This window comes from Thamnophis sirtalis, unplaced genomic scaffold (genome assembly GCF_051295495.1).
Source record: "Thamnophis sirtalis isolate CommonGarterSnake01/CBP01778 unplaced genomic scaffold, rThaSir2_p1.2 scaffold_15, whole genome shotgun sequence".
NCBI lineage: Eukaryota > Metazoa > Chordata > Lepidosauria > Squamata > Natricidae > Thamnophis > Thamnophis sirtalis.
In genome coordinates, this window is record NW_028261395.1 from 1,453,461 (window position 1) to 1,465,000 (window position 11,540).

At 41.1% G+C, this 11,540-nt stretch overlaps 1 protein-coding gene across 1 annotated transcript in view; it reads right to left on the minus strand.

Moving 5' to 3' along the window:
* The window catches only part of DNTT (DNA nucleotidylexotransferase), a 147,525-nt gene that overhangs the window by 48,009 nt on the left and 87,976 nt on the right, over window positions 1-11,540 (minus strand). Inside the window, exon 9 of the mRNA XM_087702116.1 lies at window positions 773-875. Within this exon, the coding sequence (XP_087558242.1) occupies window positions 773-875 (103 nt within the window). The remainder of the gene's footprint in view (window positions 1-772; window positions 876-11,540) is intronic.

Consider the following 11,540-nt stretch of genomic DNA (forward strand, 5'->3'; position numbering starts at 1 on the left):
GGAAGGCTGAGTCAACCCTGAGCCGGTGAGATTTGAACCGCCGAACTGCAGAACTGCAGTCAGCTGAAGTAGCCTGCAGTGCTGCATTTAACTTAATATTTTCCATACTTACCACTTTTGCAGCATCCCCATGGTCACCTGATCAAAATTCCAATGTTTTGCAACTGGCTCGTATTTACGATGGTTGCAGTGACCTGGGGTCACGTGACCTCCTTTTGCGACCTTCTGACAATCCAAGTCAACAGGGAAGCCAAATTCACTCAACAACTGTGTTACTAATGTAACAACTGCAGTGATTCACTTAACAACCCCGTGAAGCCAGGCCATTAAAATGGGGCAAGACTCAATTCAAGAATATCTCACTTCACATTTTTGGGTCATACCCATCCATGAAATCATTAAATCGTGGAAAACAGAATCAGGGCATAGTGTTATATACAACTGGAGTTTGTTCAGAAAAATTAACTTCAGGTAGGAATAAATATGTGTCAATCTCAAAGGAGAATCCCCCCCCCCCCGGTCATTCTTGCAAACAAAAGGACAATTAAGAGTCTGTGGCCTGGGAATAGATGAAAAGAAAGTAATTAGCACCTTTTTCCCCCCCCTATCTAGAGCTACTCACAAATTAACAGAAGCCAATAAGTGAGACTGAAAAACAACTTCCATGGTGTTGATTGGCGCAGATAAAGTATTTAGCCAGCAAATATATTGTCTTCACATATACAGTGTACATCAAGCAAAAATTAGTCAACACTGGGACAGTTTTTCCTACCTGTTTCTTCCAGATATCAATCACGGTGTGTAACAATTCCTCTTCCTGCCTTGATCCTGGAACGGTAATCAGAAAGTCTACATCATGTCCATTCTGCTTCCCCCTGTCAATCACAAGTTTAGGGGGGGAAAAAGGAAGAACAAAATCAGACGGTTTCTGTGGGAATCGGGCTCTGTTTCCAGAGACAGATGAGCTCTTCTTATTCCCTGCCTGTCATTCTTTCTTGCGAAACAGAAGTTTAAAGGGCTTGATGTACTGTATTTTATCTCTAACTTGAAGTGGATCAATACACCTTTGGGGCAATGGGTTGAATGTTGAATTTTTTTTCTTCGTCTTGTTTTTAGAAGGCTTTCCCCCCCACCACCACCACCATTGGAGGTGCAAAGCTGAATTGTGCCGCTAATACAACTGACGGCCACAATGGAGCCCCCAAATTTCTGTTGTTGAGTGAAGCAGTTGTTAAATAGGAGCCGAGGTGGCGCAGTGGTTAGGGTGGCAGTACTGCAGGCCACTTCAGCTGACTGAACCGCTGAACTGTTATTGCCCCCAACAATCCGGGTCCTCATTTCACCCACCTCGGAAGGACGGAAGGCTGAGTCGGTGAGATTTGAACTGCCGAACTGCAGAACTAGCAGTCAGCTGAAGTGGCCTGCAGTGCTGCACTCTACCCACTACCGAGGTGGGTGAAATGAGGACCCAGACTGTGGGGGTGATATGCTGACTCTGTAAACCACTTAGAGAGGGCTGAAAGGCCTATGAAGCGGTATATAAGTCTAACTGCTATTGCTAAAATCCCTTCTTTGGGATTTAATCCCTCTGGGAGTTAAGCAGACCCCATCAAAGAAATAAAACACACAGTTACACTTTGCTCACTGGCTGGTGTGACATGTAACCAAAGAAGACATGCCAGTAAATTAGGACCACCAAAATGCACGCAAAATGAAGACAAGATAAAATCTAACAAGTGGAGAACTTCATCCTCCAATGCTACCAAATGAGCTAAATCTCCCGTCTCATTCCATGCTTCCTTGGTTCCCTTTTTCCCCCCCCCAGTTCTTAGAAGCATCAAAATGAGATTTATACAAAAGGATACCATTCAAAATGATATTTCAAAATGATGAGATATGAAGAAAGATGTCAATTCTCAACATAAATCAGCCACTTTAAAGGACCTTCTGCTTTGCAATTTAACAGCTGCTTTCATTTTCAGCAATCAAGTAAAAAAAATTGTGAAAGGTAAACATCCTTGTTATGTATTGTAGTGTTATATGAAACACCTTGAATAGGACTTACAGCTCTACTGCATTTTCAACTGCATGGGCCTATTGTGACTAGCAGTAGACTTATATACCGCTTCATAGGCCTTTCAGGCCTCTCTAAGCAGTTTACAGAGAGTCAGCATATTGCCCCCAACAATCTGGGTCCTCATTTTACCCACCTCGGAAGGATGGAAGGCTGAGTCAACCCTGAGCCGGTGAGATTTGAACCGCTGACCTGCTGATCTAGCAGTAGCCTGCAGTGCTGCATTTAACCACTGCGCCACCTTGGCTCAATAAGGTTTCAGACTAAGGCTGAAATTGCTATGACTGTTTTACCAAGGACCCCACTGAACCTCAGCAAGTCTCCGTCACAAGCAAACAGATCCATGCATGAATGGTTCATTCATTTCATTTCATTTCATTTTATTAAGTTTGTATGCCGCCCTATTCCCGAGAGACTCAGGGCAACTAACAATAAAAAGGGAGGGGATACAAAAAAACAAAATAAAAAACAACAATTTAAAATTCAACAACAGTTGTAACCTCGAATGGGGCTGGATAATTCAACAGCCCCAGGCCTGCCTGAACAACCAGGTCTTAACTGCTTTGCAAAAATTCAGGTGGGTAAGGCATTAAATGCTTGCATTAACCGGAGATGTGGGGGGGGGGGGGGAAACCTGTAAATTGAAAGTAAACCCTCCTGCAGTATTTCACAATATGTTCATCACACAAGTTTTAGCTTTTACTTTGTCACTTAATTCCTGGTGGTGGGTGGAAGGAAATTAGATTCAAATATTCAACCCTAATCAGATCTTTTATAAATTAAGCAGATTAAGCACCGTGACTTTAATATTCACAAGTATTCCCCTTATTTACTATTCATAGTTTATAGAGCCGAGGTGGCGCAGTGGTTAGAGTGCAGCACTGCAGGCTACTTCAGCTGACTGCTATCTGCAGTTCGGCTGTTCAAGTCTCACCGGCTCAGGGTTGACTCAGCCTTCCATCCTTCCGAGGTGGGTGAAATGAGGACCCGGATTGTTGTTGGGGGCGATACGCTGACTCTGTAAACCGCTTAGAGAGGGCTGAAAGCCCTATGAAGCGGAATAATAAGTCTAACTGCTATTGCTATTGCTATTGACTGCAGCTCTGCAGTTCGGCTGTTCAAATCTCACCGGCTCAGGGTTGACTCAGCCTTCCATCCTTCCGAGGTGGGTCAAATGAGGACCCGGATTGTTGTTGGGGGCGATATGCTGACTCTGTAAACCGCTTAGAGAGGGCTGAAAGCCCTAGGAAGCGGTATATAAGTCTAACTGCTATTGCTATTGCTACTGCTATATTCCCAAAATGGTATATACTCAATAGAATATCTCAAAAATACAGTAATGATAGGTTTCAATTGGAATATGATATGCAGGATGGGTATGTTAGACCTAACTCAAAGACTGTACTTTAAAAACCTATATTTCAGATACTATTCATAGAGCACAAGATATCCCACGTCTTAAAATGCCATGGGATCAATGATCAGAAGACAGTCCTTACAAAAAAACAGAAATATGAGAACAGTCCTTTATATCATATTTGTTGACTCTCAGAACGCACCGCATGCTTCTTTTAATCTACCCTAAAATGCACAAGGTTATATATTTACTGCTGAAGTAAATTTTGATTATTTATGCCGTACTTTATATGAGGGCTTATATTTAGCCTCTAATCCGATGTGCACACACAAAGCTGGAAATAGCTACCATTTAGAGGTGTCGGGGAAAGGTTTTGTTGAAGGGGGCAACAACAAAAGTCACATCATGTCATCGTGATACAGCCTTCACCTCTCTTGTGCGTGCAGTGTGATATCATTTGTTATTTTGATGCAAGTGTCATAGCCCATAGACACCTCTGTTTCCATTGAAATTAAGGAATGCCTGCCGACAGGAGCCGCTGTGAAAGTTAAAATCTAGCTCACTGCCATAGATTTAATTGATGGTTATGACTTACAGCTATTAGATGAACCTTTTTGCCAGAAATAAGTAATTGTCCTCTCTATGCAGTGAATCACTTAATATTACGAAGAACAAGGGCATATCTTCTTATCCCAATCTTTATTTTTGTTATTCGCTATTTACAATACAAAGAAGGGAATAGGAAAGCAGAATACAAATAACCTTATTTAATCAAATTACTCAGAAACCTATAACTGGGTACCATTATACTTTTATTGTGCATAATAGATGTAAACCAGCTATCTAAATGACTAAATTATTGCAATATCGATAGAAAGGTTTGGTCAATATTTCCAGCAGACGAATTTTTTTTAAACGTATTTGCTACCATAGAAAAATATTCAAAACCTTTCTTGTTTTCCAACCAGCCACTGGCTGTGTGTCTCCAAACAATAAACCTCTAGCAATTCCTTATGCTCTAAAGTATGATTTGGATTGTCTATATCTAGATCTACGATTAATATCATAGATCTGGGTTGTAATCTGTGCTCTTTTAATTTGTTTTAAAATACAATAGCAATAGCAATAGCAGTTAGACTTATATACCGCTTCATAGGGCTTTCAGCCCTCTCTAAGCGGTTTACAGAGTCAGCATATCACCCCCAACAACAATCCGGGTCCTCATTTTACCCACCTCGGAAGAATGGAAGGCTGAGTCAACCTTGAGTCGGTGAGATTTGAACCGCTGAACTGCAGATAACAGTCAGCTGAAGTGGCCTGCAATATTGCACCCTAACCACTGATAGATAGATAGATAGATAGATAGATAGATAGATAGATAGATAGATAGATAGATAGATAGATAGATAGATAGATAGATAGATAGATAGATAAGAGATATGGATGGATAGATGATAGATAGATAGATAGATAGATAGATAGATAGATAGATAGATAGATAGATAGATAGATAGATAGATAGATAGATAGATAGACAGACAGACAGACAGACAGACAGACAGACAGACAGACAGACAGAGATAGATAGATGATAGATAGATAGATAGATAGATAGATAGATAGATAGATAGATAGCAATAGCAATAGCAATAGCAATAGCAATAGCAATAGCAATAGCAATAGCAATAGCAATAGCAATAGCAATAGCAGTTAGACATATACCGCTTCATAGGGCTTTCAGCCCTCTCTAAGCGGTTTACAGAGTCAGCATATCGCCCCCACAGTCTGGGTCCTCATTTCACCCACCTCGGAAGGATGGAAGGATGAGTCAACCTTGAGCCGGTGAGATTTGAACAGCCGAACTGCAGATAACAGTCAGCTGAAGTGGCCTGCAGTACTGCACCCTAACCACTGCGCCACCTCGGCTCTCAGCTATTTATTTATTTTTGTCTGTGTGTATTTTTTCTTATCCTGACATTGTCAATTTAGTTTTGGGTATTTTGTATAGTCAAACCACAGTTCTCCTGTGCTGGTTAATGAGTGCAATAAGGTTAAGTAGGACACTGTTCTGTTCCTTTGCAATTCTACGCACAGACATCCAGAAGTAAACCCTATGAAATGCAGAGGGATTGACTTTTAAGTAAAGAGGCATGAAATTGATTGGGCTGTCAAGCTTCAAGCGAAAACGTTTCCTCAAGAGAAGCCATACTCTCCAAATCTCAAATGAACGAAGTGTTGACTGAAATGTGTATAGTTCATATGGCATTCTATAATTGTATTCTAATGCAGGAAAGTCCAGCTTCAGTTAAAGGTAAAATCTGGTTCCTAAAAAAAAATCTCCAAAGCAGTTTTTTCTATCGCTGGAATCCATTCCATATTTTATTATCCAAACCTAACACTCTTCTTAAGTTTTGACTCGCTGGAAATCCAGCCACAGGTTCATGTAAATAATAGAACTCTACCTGGCACAATATTGTAAGCCTTTAAAGCTTAAAGCTTATGAAATGTAACATGCCAATCTGTCACTGTTTTATATGAAGTCATAAAATACAGGGCTGGGGTTTTATTTTTGCTGTCTTGGCAGATCTTGTAAATTGCATTCGTTTCCAATCAAGCATTTCAAACGGTATCATGGCAACTTCCCGAATGCATAATTTTTTTTTTGTGAGTGCCAATCAATGCTGAGAGTCAGAAGTGTGGGGAGAGGAGATGGGTCGAGCGGCTCTAACAGATAGGCGCATTCCACCGAATATTGATGAAGTTTGGGCACCAGGCTACGCTCAGCTGAAATGTTAAGAGCGTACCATAATCCATTCTTTCATCTTAAAACATCTCTCTGGATTTACATACATAGAAAATAACAGTCAGCACATTTTTCTCACGCTCGGCAGCACATTTTCTAACTGGTGCAAATGCCCTGTGCAGTGGAGTAAGGCAACATGGACAATCTAGAATGATGACTTTTGAATATGAAAAATGAACAAGGGGAGGGGGGGGGACACGCTACTGGTGAAATAAGCACTACGTATCCCAAGAGAGTATGGATTTTAAAAACAATGAATGTGTCAGATGAGACTTTTAAAGTTGCTTCCACACGCGCTTTTAATGATGTTTTTTAGCAGAGGGAGAGAAAATAAGCTGAGTCTTTTAATATTTCAGCTGCTACTACCTACGCCTATTTCTCTGTTCTGAGCTAGGATTCCCCAGTAGCACGAAGCCAAGTCCTCATCCCAATAAAAATCCCTTTTATTTAATTTACAGTGAATTCCTCTCCGACAAAGTCCCGGTCCACAGTCTATCAAGATAGTTCACAATTACCAACCTTTATCAGGCTTGGAGAGTGGCCAGGCTGATATCTTTCAGACGTTGCAATACTTGGCAAGAATGCAGGAATGAACTAATTAGCAATAGCAGTTAGACTTATATACCGCTTCGTAGGGCTTTCAGCCCTCTCTAAGCGGTTTACAGAGTCAGCATATCGCCCCCACAGTCTGGGTCCTCATTTCACCCAAATAGATAGATAGATAGATAGATAGATAGATAGATAGATAGATAGATAGATAGATAGATAGATAGATAGATAGATAGATAGATAGATAGATAGATAGATAGATATAGAGAGAGGGAGAGATATAGAGAGATGGAGGGAGGGAGAGATAGATATAGATAGATATAGATAGAATAGATAGATAGATAGATAGATAGATGGATGGATGGATGGATGGATGGATGGATGGATGGATGGATGGATGGATGGAGGGAGGGAGGGAGGGAGAGAGAGAGAGAGAGAGAGAGAGCAATAGCAGTTAGACTTATATACCGCTTCATAGGGCTTTCAGCCCTCTCTAAGCGGTTTACAGAGTCAGCATATCACCCCCACAGTCTGGGTCCTCATTTCACCCAAATAGATAGATAGATAGATAGATAGATAGATAGATAGATAGATAGATAGATAGATAGATAGATAGATAGATAGATAGATAGATAGATATAGAGAGAGGGAGAGATATAGAGAGATGGAGGGAGGGAGAGATAGATATAGATAGATATAGATAGAATAGATAGATAGATAGATAGATAGATGGATGGATGGATGGATGGATGGATGGATGGATGGAGGGAGGGAGGGAGGGAGGGAGGAGAGAGAGCGAGAGAGAGAGAGAGAGAGAGAGAGAGAGCAATAGCAGTTAGACTTATATACCGCTTCATAGGGCTTTCAGCCCTCTCTAAGCGGTTTACAGAGTCAGCATATCGCCCCCAACAACAATCCGGGTCCTCATTTTACCCACCTCGGAAGGATGGAAGGCTGAGTCAACCTTGAGCCGGTGAGATTAGAACCGCTGAACTGCAGATAACAGTCAGCTGAAGTGGCCTGCAGTACTGTACTCTAACCACTGCGCCACCTCGGCTCTTAAATTGTCTCCTGCAAACACACCTTCCCTTTTGCTCCTCTTTTATTTCCTCTGGGTGGGGCCATTCACATATTCAAATCAATAGAAGTTCAGCTTTTCATATTAGAAGGTTTGCTAGGACGGTATCGCTACTTAATTTTATTTTTACCAGTTTCCTCAACAAATATTTACCTTAAATATATACATACTGTATATCTAAAGCATCAGAAATTTTTATGATAAGTTTCCCTCTTAGCACATTACCTTGTTTGCTAGAATTATTAAATGAGAAAACATAATAATGGGAAGCCTTAGTCCCTGACAGATTTGCTCAAACAATAACTGATTGATTGCTTTAGTTTTCATTAATAATGTAGCAGTGGGAAAGAGAAAGGTCGGCTGCATAAAAATTATTTACTGAAATAAGTGGACAGTGTTTGAGGTTATTAATTATGAAAGCTCTGTACTTTAAAGGGAGATCTGATTTTATAAATCTATTTGTTGTGCTTACTGTTTTGTTTTAAAAAAACCACTGGTAGAAAAGAGGTTTTGAAGCAAGACAATTTCCATTTACCAGTTCAGATTTTTATTATCCAAAAGAGAGTTGTTTGTTTTGGAATTACATTTCTATTCTCTTCCTCAGAACCTCATTAATATATATATAAACTAGTGAGTCTGAGCTTTTAAATTTTCTGTGAAGGAAGTAGGAAGAAGACATGTTTCTTTACTGAGGCTCTAATAAAAATAACAAATTACTTAATGGCAGAGTGCTTGCTCGGTTAATGCATTCTATTCGGCTAGCAGAAACAAACATCCAGTTCTGACTCCCTCCTTTGATGGTTTTAAATGAATTATTTCATTGTCTTGTTTACCACTCCAATTTTTAACATGCTCTTATTGGGGAAACATCAATTTTAGTCTATTGGCAGGCAAAACAATGTTCCTTTTCTACTGTCCTTCAAAATATAACGCTGACAATCTGAAATTCTGTTGGTCCTCGGGTGCAATCTGGGTGCCTCCAATTATAGGTTTATGATATATATTTCCCAATTTCCACGAAATCCACAAATCTAACTTTATGACATTTATCTTTCATAGATTAGATGCTCAAACAAGCTTCTCTGGAAAGTTTCTCACTCAAGGTGCTCGCTGCGAATGGCTTGCCAATTTTATTGTGCAAATCATTTCCCATTATTTTCTTTAAAACGCTCTTGCTTTCCGAGGCCACAATTAAAATCCCTCCATATGGATCCAAGGGCAAATGGGCTTTGCTGAAACACTGCTAAGACTCTTTTGCAAATTACTTACTTTCATCCCCTCTGGATAATAGCTTCAGATGCTACCCAAGTTTCTTCTATGGCTCCCCTGGCATTGCTCATTTTGTAATAACCAAGCAGGAGCTCCCGCATCAGCAAGTTCTCCAGGTAGTAACTGACTTACGCACACTTTATGCAGAAATACGTTGTAGCCAGTGATGCAAAACAGGTGAGATATTCTTTTGGAAAGTCAGTTCGACCGTTATGAGCACTCGGATAATTTCATGACCCGACAAAAGCGTGCCAACAAAACCGCGACGCTAAAACCGCGACGTCATCAACGCGCCGACAACAGCGCGTCGACAACAGCGCGTCGACAGGAGGCCGGTTTACAACAGCGTGTCGGCAGAAGGGCAATTTAAGTTAAGGTTAAGAGTTAGGTTTAGGTTTAGGGTTAAGGTTAGGGTTAGGGTTAGGGTTAGGGTTACGGTTACGGTTAGGGTTAGGTTTAGGGTTAGATTTAGGATTAGGTTTAGGGTTAGGGTTAGGGTTAGGGTTACGGTTAGCGTTAGGGTTAGCGTTAGCGTTAGGGTTAGGGTTAGGTTTACAGCGCCCTTCTGTCGGTGCGCTGTTGTTGGCGCGATTCAGCACTCATTCGTTGGCGCGGTTCAGAACTCACCGTTTTGTCACCGGGGTTTAGTCGGGCGCGCTTTTGTCGGGCGCGCTTAATCGATGAACCAGATAATTTGACTTTAAATTCTATTTACCTGAAATGTGGAAATGTGAACCTACATTTCAGTGACACGCTATATGATGTGGGTGAGATCTCTCTCCCAAATTCCATGCATAAGAACTGACCAATATGGGTGGCAACAGTTATTCCATCTGTCCCGGATCAATAGGCAAGTTATTACAGTGAAGCAATATATCTAAGTTTATAGCAATAGCACTTAGACTTATATACCGCTTCATAGTGCTTTATAGCCCTCTCTAAGCAGTTTACAGAGTCAGCATATTGCCCCCAACAATCCATGATGGCGAACCTATGGCACGCATGCCACAGGTGGCATGCAGCGCCCCTTCTGTAGGCCTGCGAGCCGTTGCCCTTGTTCAACTCCACCATACACACATGCGTGCCTCCCACCAGCCAGCTGGTTGTTGGGTCTCTGCCGCGCATGCACGGAGGTGGGCTGCGTGCAGGGGGTGCACGCACATGCACAGGGGCAATGTGTGCATACATGCACAGGGGGTGGGGTGCTTGCGCAGGTGCCACACACACGTTGCATTTTGCGTATTCAGGCTCACACAGGCGCATTCTTGTGTGCTTTGGGGACTCGGTCTGGAAACGGTTAGCGATCACTCATCTAGGTCCTGATTTTATGAACCTCGGAAGGTTCAATGCTGAAGAAGCTGATAAAATTCAATGAAGAAGCTGATAAAATTTCTCATTTACTATATATGGATGATTTGAAACTCTATGGAAAATCAGAAATAGAAATCCAATCACTGACAAACACAGTCTGAGTATTTCAATGCAGTTTGGCATGGAAAAATGCGCCACTGTATCCATAAAAAGGGGCAAAAATCACTGCATGTGAGGGAATTGAAATGCCCAATGGCCAACTAATTAAATGCAACGAAAATGAAGCCTACAAATACTTAGGCATTCTGCAGTTGGATAACATCAAGCATGGAGAAGTAAAAACTATTGTCAGGCGAGAGTACACCAACAGAGTTAGGAAAATTTTGAAATCTAAATTGAATGGTGGAAATACAATCAAGGCCATAAATACCTGGGCAATACCAGTTATAAGATACACAGCTGGCATAGTTAACTGGACACAAACTGATTTGGACCTTTTGGACCGAAAAACCAGAAAACTAATGACAATGCACTACAGTTTACATCCACGTGGTGATACTGATAGACTATATCTGCCCCGAAAATCAGGTGGCAGAGGATTATTACAAGTGAAGCAAACAGTTGAAGAAGAAAAACATGCACTGGCTGATTATTTAAAAGACACTCAAGAACATCTATTAATCGAAGTAAAGAGCAAAAATCTACTGAAGGCCCAACAGACGAAACAAGAATACAGAAAAGATGTGATAAAATCAAGAATGGAGAGTTGGCAGAATAAAGCAGTGCATGGCCAATTTCTGGACAAAATAAAAGATAAAGTGGACAGTGAACAAACTTGGTTATGGTTAACAACAGGTACATTAAAGAAAGAAACAGAGTCACTAATCCTGGCTGCGCAAGAACAAGCTATCCGCACAAATGCCATTAAGGCCAAAATCGAAAAATCCTCTGATGATGCCAAATGCAGACTTTGCAAAGAAGCTGATGAAACTGTGGATCACATACTCAGCTGCTGTAAAAAATCACGCAGACTGATTATAAATTGCGGCACAATTCAGTAGCACAAATGATCCATTGGAATTTGTGCAAAAAATATAAT